Raw genomic sequence first — 15326 nt, forward strand, 5'->3', positions numbered from 1 at the left:
ACTGGTCTCCCAGTGAGATTTTCACCAATAACTTAATAAGAGGCCATGCTCCAGGGATATGAATTACAGATGGAATTACACTTTTAAAATGGAATTTCTGACTGTTTCATAAGATCTCCATATATATCACACTGTCCTTGGAATGCTGTCTTGACAGTTTATATGCAGAACATCCTCTGCAAGCATTTAAAAACAACAGTTTTAAACATCCAGATATTATTTTCAGTGAAAGTAACAGATCTGTTTTATAACAGCTTTAACAGTATTCAGATGATTCAAGGAAAAGCTAAATCCTCCATCTTAAATTTCTGTCATGAAATGGATTCAAGATTAACAACTTCTATACCTTTCTTTCACTTTGTTATTAGTTTTCCAATATTTTTTTCATCTAGATTACCCTCTATTATTTAGTTATAACTTCCTCCATAATTGCAATCAATGAATAGCAATCACTTAATAAACATATCCTGACAGGTCTATTTTTGCACTGGGAAAAGATTAATTTTCTTTATCACCACTCCAGTAAGCAATTTCTTTTCTTACCTGAAGTAGCAAAGTGAAGTTCTGCTCTGCTTCAAGCAGCAGCTGAGCAAGACCAGACACCCACTCCTTTCACTTTAATATTATTTGTATATAGATTTATCAAAATCTGTGTAACTTGGAACATGCATGCATTTTTATTTGCATTGATTCTCACACATAATTCTATTGCACACAGGCAAAGCTGCTTTGCACAAACTGTGCTAACACTGAGCTCACACTGCTGTTCTGGGAGGATTTTCTGAGTGCTTTTCTTAATCCAGGTAATCCAGAGAGAAAAAATGCAGTGCTATTAAAACTTTTGAGCTTGGATACTCAACAATGAAATGACAAGGAGTGGCATTCTGTCAAGCATCTATTGAAGCCTAATTTGGTATCAAATAGAATAAAATAACCTGAATGAACTTGGATACCTGAAGGTTCCTATGATGATTTCTTTTCCGCTGCCATGTAAATATAAGCACAAAGAAACTGGTAAAGAAACACAAACAAAAGAAAACAGTTTGTATGTAGAAATCTCCTTTTCTTCCTCACAGATAAATTTGTTTTAAGTGGACTTGGCCTAAAGTCACTGGAATCAAAGCAAGTTTTTCTGCTGACTTCATTTCAGACTAGGTGTAGCAAAAATGGAAATTCAGAGTAAATAACCTGTCCTACAGGATTTGCATTTTCTGCCTTAGGACAAACAGACTGTGCAGTTTGTCAGGTACCTTCCAAAAAGGACTAATTTGTGGCATCTTTATAGATAGACTCTCCTCAGTAATTCTGACATTAAATGGTGTGTCAAACTTTCAGCTGAAAATGAAACCATAAAGGCAGTACCCTAAATGAAGTGGCTTTCTGTAAAATTTAAGTGCACTTTAGTTCTTCACATCAACATTTAAAACATCTTGAGCAACTCGTTGCATCAATGTATCAGCTCACTCTGAGCACAAATTTTTCAGTGGTAACTTCTAGAAATTTTGTACCAATACTGACAAAAATCACTTTTACCATCCTTTCCTCTGAACTCTGTTTCAGTTCCATGCAACGTGAACCAGTGGGGTCACACTGAGTTCTTCCTCTGAACTCAATCCCATTCCTGGCATCAGCCTTTGTGCTTTTATAAATGGCCTCAGGACACAATGTGAAAATTCTTACTAATGCAGTCCTGTCACTAGAATATGTATCTGCATACAACAGACAACTTCTGACTGCACAAATTTCATCCTTGATAACCAGAAGGGCATACCTGAATATTCTGCATTAGTCTTATCTTTGCCACAGGCAGGACCACGTTAAGTTTCAAGGAAATTTGTGTAATACATACCAAACAAAAAAAGCTTATGCATATTTTAATTACTTTAGAAGCATCATCCTTCCTCTGGAAAGAATTGGTTATATACATCAATAATAAGGAAGATAACTAGTTCAAAGCTCTGGAAATTAGACTTGAAATCTCACTTCAGAGTTCACTAGTTCAGCTTGCAATTTTCAGCATACTTTTGAGATCTTGGCAAAAGGCATCTTTTTGTCTGCACAGTAATGAAGACTTTACATACACTAATTACTTCTAAACGTCGGCACATTACTGAGAGATTATACAGCAAAACAAATTTTGTGCGAAGTATCAACTTCTGAAATAAGCAATTATTACAGAATTTAATGAAAAAAATATATACTAGGCATTTTGTAAAGATCTGGGAAGGACTTTGAAAACAAAATGCCTGGATTAATCTAGCAGAGGTATGTTGATATGATGGAAGTCTGAAAGCAATTATGAAAAAAACACTCTGCATCTGTGCTGGTCACAAAGTGTTCAGTCATAAAAGCTTTGATTTAAATCAAATTAGCACAGTGTGGTGGAAGCATGCAGCACCACAACATCAAAGGATATGCCCTGAAAATATGTAGCAATTTTTCTTTCTTTTAAAAATATTTTTTTAATCTCTCCAATAGGAGTATACTTTTAGTTTCCAACTGATGTATGTATTGGAAATGGTTTGTACATCCAAAGAGAAATCAGAGGGGAATGACAAAGAAAAACAGCTTGAGGGATGCAAGAATCTCACCATACGTTTAAGTAAAGAAATAACAATTCACTTGTAATAGGACTGTCCCATTAGGGTCCCTGATTGCCATGAAAATCTCAAGTGACCTACTCTTTTCTCTCTTAAATTCACCTTAAGATAAAGAAAACAACATGACTTTGGATTTGGACTCACTGTCTTCTAAGGTATACTTCACAGTTCTCCAAAAATTCTCTGCAGAAAAGCACATTTGCCTGAACCTCACAGCCTCACTAGACGGGATACTCTTGTTCCAGATAAATCTGCTCAGACTTCTCAGAAGGGATGTTGATCTCTGAGAATTTCCCATTTTTGATTATAGCTCAGAGAAAATAACAGTTTTCTCCTTTGTTTTGAGTACATTTTCGAATCAATCTAAATAGACTGCCTGACTGCTTGTAGAGACAAAATAAAGAACTTCACTTAGGAACAATTAATTCCTCTTCAGAGTAAATTTTCAAGCATGTTAATTGAGAGGGTAGAACACCACTGCTTTTTGAACTTCCCAGGCTGACAGAGCCCAGCTGAGATTATGATGCTGCAGAGAGCTGCAGGCTCTCAGGGAAGGCTCCTGCCATGCTGGCATTGTCTCCATGCAAACACCAGGGCCACTGGAGAACGCCAGGGAGCTGCTCCTGTACCACCAGGAACACACACTCCCCCAGCACTCAACCCCTGCTCTGGGTGCTGCTGCTGGGGCTGTGTTTCACATGTGATGTACAACAACAGGAGAGCACTGATGCATCAGACTGGTAAATTAAAAAAGAGGCCATTCACACAAAGGAATGCTTAGTTAAGTCTGAAAATCATTCAGGCTCAGATGATACCGAGATACCATCCACAGCAGCATGTGTTGTATTTGTTGATCTCACACATGGTACCATTTGTTACATCTTTACTTACTAATGTGGAATTTGTCGTTGTGTTTTGGGCGGTTTTTGTGGGTTTTTTTTCTGTTTGTTTTGTTTTGGTTTTCCTCTCTACACCCGTTTGCTACTTATTTGAAATGATTCCAAGAGCCTATCTGCATTTCTCCCAACACATTTTGAGTCCAGCTTGATATCTGAGAGCACTTGGGTCCTTAAGGGAACAGCCCATTACAGTCCACGACAGTAACTATGTCTCTACGATTTATGAAAAGAAAGCAATATGTGCCTGTTTCGGTGCCTGTCGTTTGCCTACCAATGGTGCAGTGCTCCCCATTCCAGCCCTCTCTGCATTCACACTTCCCATCTTTACAAGTCCCGTGCTCCGTGCAGCGGGGGTGGCACACACGCTGGTCACAGCCCGCTCCTGTCCAGCCCTCCTCGCAGCGACACGTCCCGCCCATGCACACGCCGTGGGTGCCGCAGTCCACGGAGCACACTTCTAGGAGAGAGAGCAGCAGTCACAGCCAGCCTCGGACCAAAGGCAGCTCCAGCCTCTCAAAAGCTGGCCTGCTCACATTTCTGATTAAAACTTCTAATTTTTGCTTAAAGGCAAACTAAATTAAAAGTCGCTTTTGATGCTGTAAGATTTTGCAAATTTTATGGTTTTAATTTAAAAAATATTTATATTTTTAATATAAATATACTTTATATATTTTTAATATAAGTACATTTCTATTTTTCAAATCCTGCACTGCATTAGGACATAACTCTAAACTCCATATGAAGTGTTAGCTACTGTCTACACATTTTGGTCAGACAAAACAATTCCTCTAGACCTGAAACTCAAGGACACCCAACAGCCTCAGGCCCTGAAAAGTATAAAAAAGTGAATTGAGGGGGGAACAAACTGGGGGAATAGGAATTCATTACCTGAAGCTGTAATTGGAGGATTAACCCCTGGCATGTAAAGGGACCAAACTTACATCTGTCTGAAAAAGTCATGACCATTGTGTATCTTGGGTGTAGCCCCACTCGGAGCCTTTTGACTGCCCAAGGTGTATTTATAGAAGCCTTTAATAAATATCCACTTCATTCTCTTACCCTTGTCTAGCCTAGGTAGCCACTCCAAGGTAACAGTTTAAAAAAATCTGCAAATGTACACTGCACAGTCCTGCGGAGCTGCATCCTCCTCACAGTTACAAATGTGTCAGAGGTGCCGTCCCCAGCAGCAAAGGAGGGCAGCAGGTGGCTCTGCTTTACTCAAACCTGCACCTCAGGTGATTTTGACAGATATTGATTTGCTAAGAATTGAGACTGAAACTCACCTAAAACTCATTTGGCAGAGAATGGCAGCAATTCAGGGTCATTTAGAATGATGGGTAAAAGTCACTTTCCAAGGAGAGAGTTTGGATTCCTATTACTAACATGATCAGTTACCCGGAGTTTCACTCCAAAAACTACTGCTCTCTGCCAGCTGAAGTTGCAGATAAGCAGAAGGGTCTTTTGTCCCATGCATCACCAAAGAAAGTGGCAGTGAAACTCTCATTCTTGAATTTTTCCTGACTGCTTAACCATAAAGCAGAAAAGACATCTTGATATTCATGTCAGTGGCGGAGTAATTGAGCTGATTAACCTTAGGAAATAACTGAATAACTGAGAAAAATGTAAACATTGTTTTGAGAGACTTGGTTTTGACCTACAGCACTATCTCAAAGTTTAACTGACAATGTAAAAGCAAAATTCCCTGCATTTTTTTCCCCATAAATGAAGGATATTTTAATTTACTGTTGGGAAACAGAAGTACACTTACGTAACTTTTTCAGCCTGAAAGAGAATCAATGTTAGAACAGAACACAAACTCCTAACATGCACCAACCTCACAGCCCCAAATTAAGAATGCCAATATGAAACCATATATAGAGGTACATACACACTTCTCCCCAACAAAACCAAACAAGTGTAACAAAGACAACTTTCTCGATTATTACTGCACTTCAAACTTGCCATAGCTATTCACCTTTTGACAAAAGAGAAAAACGATTGCAAAGTGAGGAGGAACTCCTTTCCTTACCGACGGAGCAGTCGGGGCCCATCCAGTTGGGGTCACAGCTGCAGAGCCCCGTGTCGGGCAGGAAGGAGCCGTGGCCGCTGCACTGCTCCGGGCACTGCGCTCTGGGCAGCTCGCAGCTCGCTCCCCCCCAGCCGGGGCCGCACAGACATTCCCCGTTCACACACACCCCGTGGCTGGAGCACGTGGGGTCCAGGCAGTCCACTGCAGGAGAACACAAAAACCACGACACAAGGGTCACTCATGCAAAGGGATGTTTGGGAAAACGTGCTATGAAAAGTCTGGGCTGCGGTGATAAATAAAGCAAATTGAGGTCGTTCTCCAAGTCATATTAATACCTGGTCTGAGAATAGGAATGTGAAGTAATTTACATCTTACATTAAATAAATCAAGCAAGGTTTGACTGTGCAATGACAGTTTACTGAAGAAATGCTGTGGTGGAGAAGCATGAAGGCTTAAAAATAGCACTTAAATATATATATAGTCAAGAGTTCCACACATAAACCAGGAGAGATTTCTTCTGAAATACACTGAAACTCCAATGACTCATGTACTGTATTTCAATTACGAAATAAGTTAACAATTTGCAGTTTTAAAGGATTTTTTATCTGGAGTATCTTTATAAAAACTGCTATTATTACTATTGAAATGTTAGAGCATTGTTTGAGCATTAGGACAGCCACTTCAAGTACACAGAAGTCAAAATGCCAGTAGCTTTTGGCTTCATTTAGACTCCTAATCATTCAGGCACTTCTGAATGTTTGATCCATGGTCCATTAGTAACTGAGCTGTGAAACTGAGAGCCCTGGTTACTTCAACCCATATTCTAAACCAGCAGATTGTTTCTCTTAAAGAAGTAACACCAGATACAGATATGGATTTTAACCCAGAAAAAACAAAGTGAAAATTGTTATGATGGAAAATGATGCAATGACATTTCATTTGCTATTTCAGTCGAATAAAGCAATGTTGCAAGCTGTCTTTCAAATAAAATTTATCAGCAACATTATGAGTTCCCAAATTTTTATCTTATATCATGAATTGGTATAACAATAATAGGTTTTACTGCCAGTACCCACATGGAAGCTTTACCAAGTGCCTTTTGCTGTGGAATTGAAGGCCAAGGTCAAATTCAAGTCTTAAATAACTTGAATTCATCTCATGACTGGTATATATTAGCTCACAACAGCAGGACCAAGAATGATTTGCATTCTCGCTGCTCCAGGAAGATCTGAGTTTATAATGAAAGTGATTTATCTCTCATCTTTTCCAAATTGATCCTTCTAAATTAAGGCAGAGACATTTTCACCCATCTGATGTGAACAATGCTTGATCTTTCAAATCTCAACTTTTCTATAAACATAGAGCCTTGTCAAACTATTCTATTTAGTTGCAGAACATTTAAAGCAAGTATATAGATTTGATACAGACAGAGGATTGAGACAGACACATTTAGAGATGCAATAAAAATGAGTTATCAGAATACAGTAGTATAGAATTCAGAATACAGTAGTAGAGGAATAAATGACTGTAAAGATTTTCACTTTAATGATCACACTGGCTATCATTTTGGGTGTGTTTTTTTCTTTTTTTTTCTTTTTTTTTCTTTAAGATTTAAAGCTGAGTTAATTGGACATGAAAATAGTATAATGCAATTTCATATTTATAGGTAAACCAAGATTGGTTTGTGGTTCACCTCAAAGCTGATAATTCATAAACTGTTCTAAATTACACAGAGTGCTTGTCCTGTATTGTTACTCCTTTGTGCTTAGCCAAATTATAACCTGTCTGAAGTTCACAATGCATCTTTTATACAATTTCTGTTGAACTCAATGGACGCAGAGCTGTGATAAAGGTCTGATTGAATAAAGAAGTAAAGTACATAAAAACTTAGGCCAATCTGATTCAAAGATGAAGGTTACTTTCCCCCTACATTTGGTTTATTCTGGATTTTTTTAGAATATATATTTTAACAGAAAATCTGGAAGGGTATTACATGTATAACATTTTTATAGGACAGCTAACTTTAGGAGATAATGATAAGTCATAATGTACTCTCCTTGTCAGGAATGTATCATCTTCCTTCTCAAATGAAAGCACTAATGAAAGGAATGTGGAGCATATGAAAAACAGCACCTTCTGCTACCGAAATTAACTGTCTTCCCTCTATCCTGAATTACAGTGCTCATGCAGCTTCGATTTATTTCTACAGAATGAGCCTATCAATGCCCCTAAGCCTCCAATCTCCCTTGTTTTACAGGATAACACACCAAACACCTTTGTCCTTTGTTCTAGACAAATGTGCTTTACAGCTGTTTTGTTCTATCATCTGGGTAAGTAGTAGCTTTCAAAGTTTAAACTGAGGAGAGTTTTTACTCTGAGCTCCAATCTCATTCTATTTTAATACATGCTCAGAGTTATCATCTCGGGCCAGATCCTCGCTGTAGAAATTAGCATAATGTGATTACCTGCAATAGAACTGCACTGACTTGTGTTGCAAAGGTTCTGCTCCTGAGGTGTAGCAGGGTTTACAATGGTATTTAATCAGGATTTATAAATGGACCATCTTTGGTGTTTAAACAAAGGAGAATGCGCTTTAGCAAGCACGTTAGGCTTGGAACTCACAGCCCCCTGGCAGCTCAGATCATTAGAGCTCATTTAGTATTGGGCCCTCTGTAGATTTGACAAAAAACGGTACTGAAAGCAATTTATATCCTTAAGGACAAAAAAGGAGGTCAAGGAGTTTTCTGAACAATATGTACCACGAAGTCCCCAAAGAGCCATGAATTACACTTACGAAGTTAAATGTCATTGAAAAATGACTCTGCCGGGAAAGTGACAAGAAAACCACCCTTAACTTAACCTAATTTGGCAATTTCACTTGTGTCCCCCCCTCCAAAAGCACGCTGAATGAAGCCTGACAAATACCCCACTTCATCTTTTGTGCAAATTTGTTAATAGAAAAACGGTGTTTATGCTGCAAAAAATGTGCATCAAAAATATTGATTTTGGTGTCACTTTCATTTCAGGTAAATTGTTTGAACAATATAACCATGATGAATATCAGAAAGAAAAAGCTATTGGGAAGAAAAAAAATTGCTGACCCACTTATTCTAATTCAATTTCCTAGTTGGAAAATGGCAAACAAATCAACCTTTGCCATTCCTTTTGGAAGTTCAAATCAATAGAAGAGATTTCATATATTTTATATAAATACAGAAATATTATTTCTATCATTCTACCATTAAAAGTGTAAAATTTCTATTCATACGAAAACTTCAACTAAGACTAGATGATTAATTAGAGAGACATCACTTCATAGCATACCCTTTCTCCCATAGTACTTGAATTAATGTGAGAAATGTGTACAAAAGAAATGGAGTTTTTGAGTATAGACATGGTGGTTGATTTTTATTTATTTGCAAATTAATTCATTGACATATTTATTGCCCAATCATACATGCAAAAGGTTGCTTTAACCTTTCTTGTCATGTTATTGGCCCCTTCCAAGTTTGCAATCAATACCTCCTGTCTTTGTAACCCATTAATCTTTTTAGGAAGAACCGTATCCTTCCAAGCACAGTGTTGATTAAATAATGTGTATCCTTCCATCTCACACAGCCATTCACCTCCCAGAATGCTCTGTTGACTGATGGTTTTGTTGTGTTCCCAATTTTGGCTGGACTTAACACCTTTGCAAAAAGGCCTGCACTGGCTTTTTCTATAAACTTCTCTGGAGCTGCTGGTGTCCTTGCTTCACCATTCCAAACATTCACCTGAGGATAAGATGGATTAAGCACTACAGGAGCCTATTTCTCTTACAGGAATTTGGGGATCCAAGGTAGATAGATCCATGGGGATCCATGGCCCAGACTGACCACAGCCATTCCAGAGAACTGAAAGCAGAGAGGGAATTCCATGCAAGGAGCTGGAAATTACAATCAAAGTGAGGGAGGAATGGCTTGCAAGGTAAAATTTCCCAAACTAAATGAAACAGAGACCATTTTAGGCTATCTACCATAATCTCTCTAATAACAAAAACATTTATACAACAACAGAAAATACAATGAAATATATAAAAATCAGTAAGAGCAAGCAAACAATTGCAGTTAGTACCGGAAAGGTTCTGCATTCCTGGGGAATAGATTGGGTGCTGTAGAGTGTGTTAGACAGACTTTTCCATCTTTGATTTTGATGGGAATGATAGTTAAAGCAAGGCATTTCATAATTTTTTTAATATCTCCTATTATCAAACACTCAGGGTGAACTAAGAACTATCAGTTTTAAAGGGGGAAAAAAGAGGAATTACAGCATTTTCTGGATATAGGTTAAAACGTAATCCAATAAAAACAACATAAAACCGTTTGGCTTCAACTGAATTCTGGAGAAAAGCTCCAATAACCAGTATTGAGAGGATTTCATGGAAGAAGGTGACAGGAATGAACTGAACAAACAATTGCAGCAGTCCCGTAATTGAGGATCCTTGGTTTGTTTTTTTTTTTTTTCTTTTACCACAAGTTCACTCAAATGCAAGATCTTGTCCTAAAGGTGATGACTGTGGTCCTGAGAATAAAACCCTTGTGGTTTGTTTATCCACAGTTTTCTTCCCTTTGTTTTCTGATGGGAAGACAGCTGCTTACTATAGGGCATGATAAAAATCAACACACACAGTTCTGTAGTCCATTCAGAATAATCCAGAGAGACTCCTCAGTCCTAACAGCATGACATCACAGCCCTATCACTTCAGTACTCAAGCTGCTTCTCTGTTTGGAGGATTAATTAACTCTGGATCACAGTAACATATTTTAAAAAGAAAAGCAGTCCAATTTACGTTGTGCATTCTAACAGAAAACTGTGAATACAACCAATATTGAGCTTAATCTATGACCACATTTTGCATGGGCTATTTTAAAAAATTTGTTCATTCTACAAACTCAAGGAATTAGACACTTTCAACCTGAAAAGCTTTTCTGCATTTAAAGGACAGTTATTGTTTGTGTGCACCATCTACCTTTCCTAAATCCCATATGATTGCAGCCAACAGGAGCAATTTGCCCCACATTATGTCTGTAAGTAACATGGATATCCAAGTCTTTCAAATATTTTTCATCACTTTCTGTCTTAATAGTGATTGATAAGTGCTTTGTGTGAAGTTGAAGCTATACAATTTTGTCTACCACTGCTCCTTTTTCCTCTGCATTTCACATCTAAATTGTTCGGTAAACATAATCCATAAGAAAAGATTTTTCTTTGCTCTTCAACAAAGGAATTATTCAGGTTTACTTGTGGCAGGCACTCTTAATACTGCAAAGCAAGGTATGCAGAAGGCCTGGAGTTTTGTTTGAACTCTGATAGATCAGTAAAATTGTGACAGACTACGTTGTTACCCTCTTTTACCTGCTATAGCAGTTTTATGCTTAGATTTTTTGTTCTGTTCTTATCTTTTTTCCTAGCCATTAAGAAAGTCCTGAACCCAGAAAACAAACTAACAACAGAGAAAATAAATATCCTACCTTCCTCACAGTTTTCTCCTTTATAGCCCACAGAACAGACACAGTTCCCTTCGATGCAGGAACCATGACCTCCACATGAGGGGTCAATACACTGGCTGATGGGCACATCACATTCTGGACCTTTCCAGCCACTGTAGCACAAGCAGGTGCCTTTGGAGTACTGACCATTGCCACTGCACAGAACCGGGCAGGCAGCTGGAAAATGGAATGAAAGAAAAACAGCACACAGGATCATGTATGTTATCGTGTAAAAGTGCACTAAAAATCCACTATCAAACACTTAAATACATTTATTTACTGGGAAAAAAATCTGTGATAACTTGTAGTGGTTTAGTCCTTCATTTCCCAAACAAATAATTTGATTGCTATTTAATAAGGTACATATGTGTTGGGCATTCTGAGAACACAACTCCTATTCTTTGGAGAATATTGATAATGTTTGGGATAACCAATCAGGTAACGAGAACAGATTTGAGTTTGACATTACTCTGCTTTGTTTCTCTAGGTAACATCCGATCTTCACAGATAGAACACAAAACATTTAGTCCCTACAACAGCTTATTTTATGGCATCTTTCTTCTACCATAGCACTTCTTTAATGTGATGTCCCCAAACCTTATTAGACCCTTTGGTTTTCAGTGTAAGAATCTTGAACATAAAGATGTCATAAGCTTTCAGCTACTACACATGCACCTTGCCACCACTATCCCTGCTAAACCTTCCCAGTGGTAGCTTTTACCCTGTGTGTATGGGCTAGAAAGCACCACTATTACTTACCCCTCACCATTGTATTATTCCAGGGAGGTAAGACATTCTTAACAAATATTCATTTATGCAAATGAACTGAAGCCTATGAATAATAAAAGTAACCAGTAAGTCTTGGGTGCCAGGAATCAGATGTTGTATATATGCAGAGCAACGGAAAGAAACAAGTGGTTGATTAAAACCCAGGTGCATAAATTTGTTTCACTAAGTCATATTCACTCCTATGTGCTCACGTATCCCTTGGGAACATGGCAATCTGTGAACTTCCATGCCTGTCAAAGACTGGGTGTGTGGTCACCAGCCAGAGAAATGGAAAAAATAATGAAGAAATAACAGAAAATGGGAGTAATGAAGTGAGTCTTTGAGAAAAGCTTGGAGCACTTTTGTGCTCTTTTCTCTGATGCAGTTTGATAAAGACAGAAAAGTATTTCCCTGTCTTTTCCCTCTTCAAAGTAATTAGAAATGAACACCCGGTTTTACAGTGCCAAAAATATACTCAAAAGCTACTATTAATCATTAAAAGGTCCAAATGTCTTCTTGGCTTCTATTATCCCTTTAACCCGAATCATCAAGAAGAACCCAAGTAATTGATTTCCTACAAAGAAATGTGCAATGGTCCAGTTATTCAACTTCTCCATTGTTCAGTCCTGCAATCCTTATTAATCTTACCTGTCCCATTGATCTGCTGCAACAACACATTTCAGAATAGAATTTTTTACGAATTATCTTATTTGATAAGGGAAAAAAATTGATCGAAAAAATAAAATTCAGATTTCTAACCTGAAATGTTAGCTAAAATTTAGAGTGCTGAGAACTATTTCAATGAAGACTAAAGATACATGGGCTGCATGTCATATAATATGTATAATACTTTTTGGTCTTTTTTTCTTCCTCAGTAGAACAATATCAAAGTCAGTATGCTGAAGTTTGGGGTTTGCTACTGCTCCTATGTCTTAAATCCATGTTATCCATCCTTTGGTACAAGAGGACTTCATTCTACTGCATTCCTGGTGCTCTCTCCTACTATAAGTTTTGTCCAGTTGCTTTCTTATGCACTGCAAAAATGAACAGAAATTTGAATAAAATATAATTTCCATCAGCAACGTTTTCATTTCAGATGTGATATATGTTCACAAGTGCTTTCCTGAGTTCAGTGAAAAAATTTATGCTAAATTTCTACTGATTTTGCTTTTAGCAGCTTGTTTCAGAGCTAAGTTTACTGAGCCAGCTGTATTGAAATACCACATAGACAAATTGTCCCCACACTGCACTCCAGTCTATCTTACATCTTTTTGCACCTCAGTATCAACACCTCTCCATGCTGTACCACACACTGAGCCCACAGCAGCTCAAATGCTCTGTGACTATTCCTTCTGCCTGCATGTTCCACTGAGGAGCCTGGCTCAGTTCCCAGCACTGCCTTTCCCTGCCCAGGTGTGTAGCTACTGCTCCTGCAAGTCACAGGTGAGCCAGAAAAAATGGGAGCAATCTGGCACCACTTCCACTTTTTTGGCTATGGAGACCTGGGGGCACCATTTCTTTGTCCATAACTCTCAAATTCACTGCAATTTAAAGGCTTGTTTTGGGCTGACACTGATATATTTTCTCAAATCAGTGTAAGAAAGGCAATAATTTCTGCTCTCTTTGTGTAGTGTAGAGGATTTTTGGGCAAGTGATCAGAAGGCAGCCTCTCCTGAAGACCTGGAGTGATCCTGAGTGACAAGGTTCTTGGTGTCATCTTGCACACCCCAAAATATTGTACAGACCCTGGTCTTTCATTTGGAACTCTTTTAACACAAAAAATCTCTCTCTAGGACAAGGCACCCCTCAGCCCCTTTTTGTGGTGGTTTAACCTGCAGTCCCTTTGGTCAAGTCCACCACAGAAGGAAGAAAATATTGCTGGATGCAAATTCTCTGCATGTTTCCATGCCACTGCAGAGACTCAGAGCTGTCGTTCCTGATGGCTTCTCAGTGGGGATTCCCCAGCTGCACTAGGACACACTTGCTTCTACCCACCCAACTCCTCAGCACACTCTGACAAAGCTGCGTGGAAAGAACAGGTCCCAGGAAGGCTAAATGAATCCCTGGGCATTGGGCAGTTTCTTTGGACAAACCACATTTATTCAAGTACGTAATCATAAGGACAAAAACTTAAAGCTGACTCACAAGCTGGATACAAACGAGGAACAGTTCTTTTTGTTTTGTTGTTTTACAGATCAACATGTGACTCAACTCCTGAAAGGATTTCTGTCCTGCAAACCTCTCCTCTGGCATGCAGACTCAAATAAAGACAATAACTCTATTTAAACGGCACACTCCCTTGAAAGAGGGATTGCACAGAAATAAGCCATTTCAAAAATAAATAAAAAGAGAAAACCAAACAACAAAAACATCCAAGCCACTTAACTGTGACCAATCTAGACCCAGCTAGAGTGGGCTGGACGTGTAATTCTGTGCCACACACCTGCTGTAAGATCACTTCTCTGCTTGCTTTGCCCCTAAGACTCATTAAGCAATGGGTAACTGCAGTCCAGCTAAAGGTGATGTGTATCTGCTATTTGGAATTTGTCTGTAGGCAAGCCATTCTCAGCTCCTGCTTTTGACATGGATTTGCAGGGTTCAGCTTCTGGGATACCAGAGCCTGGTTGGCAGAAGAAAGGTTACTGGATGGTGCTGGGTCTTGGGCTAAAGAGCTCCCACAGCATTTTTTTAGTGCTCCCTCACTCTGCTATGGTGCTTCAGGAATTTAGGAAAAGCTGAAAACCACGCCACAGCTTTTCATTCCTCTCCATGTTTCTCTCAGGTCAGAGGCCTTGCTGTGGTTCATGGATCTATTCAGTCCTTGTGAAGCTTGTCTGTAAATTGAACAGTAATCTGCCTTCAGGGGTTTGCCAGGATGGTCACGAGGCCAGTGACATCAGAACTGACTTTGGACAAACAAGAGAGTCTGTCCCTTAACCTCAGAGATGAAGTGGGTACAGCTAAGATGAAGACACTTGCAAATTATAGCTATAGCTTAATCTACAACCCTCTGCTGGAGGGTTGCAAACTATGCAAACTATAGGAATATCACTTTGAGAATAAAAAGAATGACAGAGATTCTGGGGCAGATTTTAGCATTTGCAAGATTGCCATGTTGCTAAGATTGCAGGAGAAACAGGTAAGCAAGAATACAAGAAGATCTACGTTACTATAAGAAGCTGGCTTGCCACTGCTGTAATAAGCAGCTCTTCATTGGTGTTTTTGCTATGGGTTTATAGGGTTATATATGGGTTTATGTCCTGTGTAAGGAAGAAAGAGAACCAAGCTGCTTTTCTATAGAGAACAGGAGCAGGTGGCCTAAAAAGAGTTCTGCTATGCCTGTCTGCTGGATCATATTGCTGCAGGAGGACACCTAAACCAGTCCACCCTAACTTTCCATCCTGGCAGCTTCAGCTGAAGTGCAAACTCCTCAAGAATTTCTGGAGTTCTTGTTATCTAGGACTGCTTGTGTTTCCCTATGTACAGTGGATTGCTCCTGGTC

The 15326-nt window shown here is 38.8% G+C and overlaps 1 protein-coding gene across 18 annotated transcripts in view; it reads right to left on the bottom strand.

The window, feature by feature from the left end:
* TENM2 (teneurin transmembrane protein 2) overlaps positions 1 to 15326 on the bottom strand; it is a 619293-nt gene that overhangs the window by 71526 nt on the left and 532441 nt on the right. For 13 of the 18 annotated variants that reach the window (XM_033073572.2, XM_033073571.2, XM_033073567.2 and 10 more), the window contains 3 exons: positions 11039 to 11233; positions 5529 to 5729; positions 3744 to 3956 (listed from right to left, as the gene is read on the bottom strand). In XM_033073572.2, coding sequence (XP_032929463.1) covers positions 3744 to 3956; positions 5529 to 5729; positions 11039 to 11233 — 609 coding nt within the window. The remainder of the gene's footprint in view (positions 1 to 3743; positions 3957 to 5528; positions 5730 to 11038; positions 11234 to 15326) is intronic. The other 5 variants (XM_033073568.2, XM_033073564.2, XM_033073560.2 and 2 more) reach the window with 3 other exon arrangements.

Source organism: Catharus ustulatus, chromosome 15 (assembly GCF_009819885.2).
Source record: "Catharus ustulatus isolate bCatUst1 chromosome 15, bCatUst1.pri.v2, whole genome shotgun sequence".
Lineage (NCBI taxonomy): Eukaryota > Metazoa > Chordata > Aves > Passeriformes > Turdidae > Catharus > Catharus ustulatus.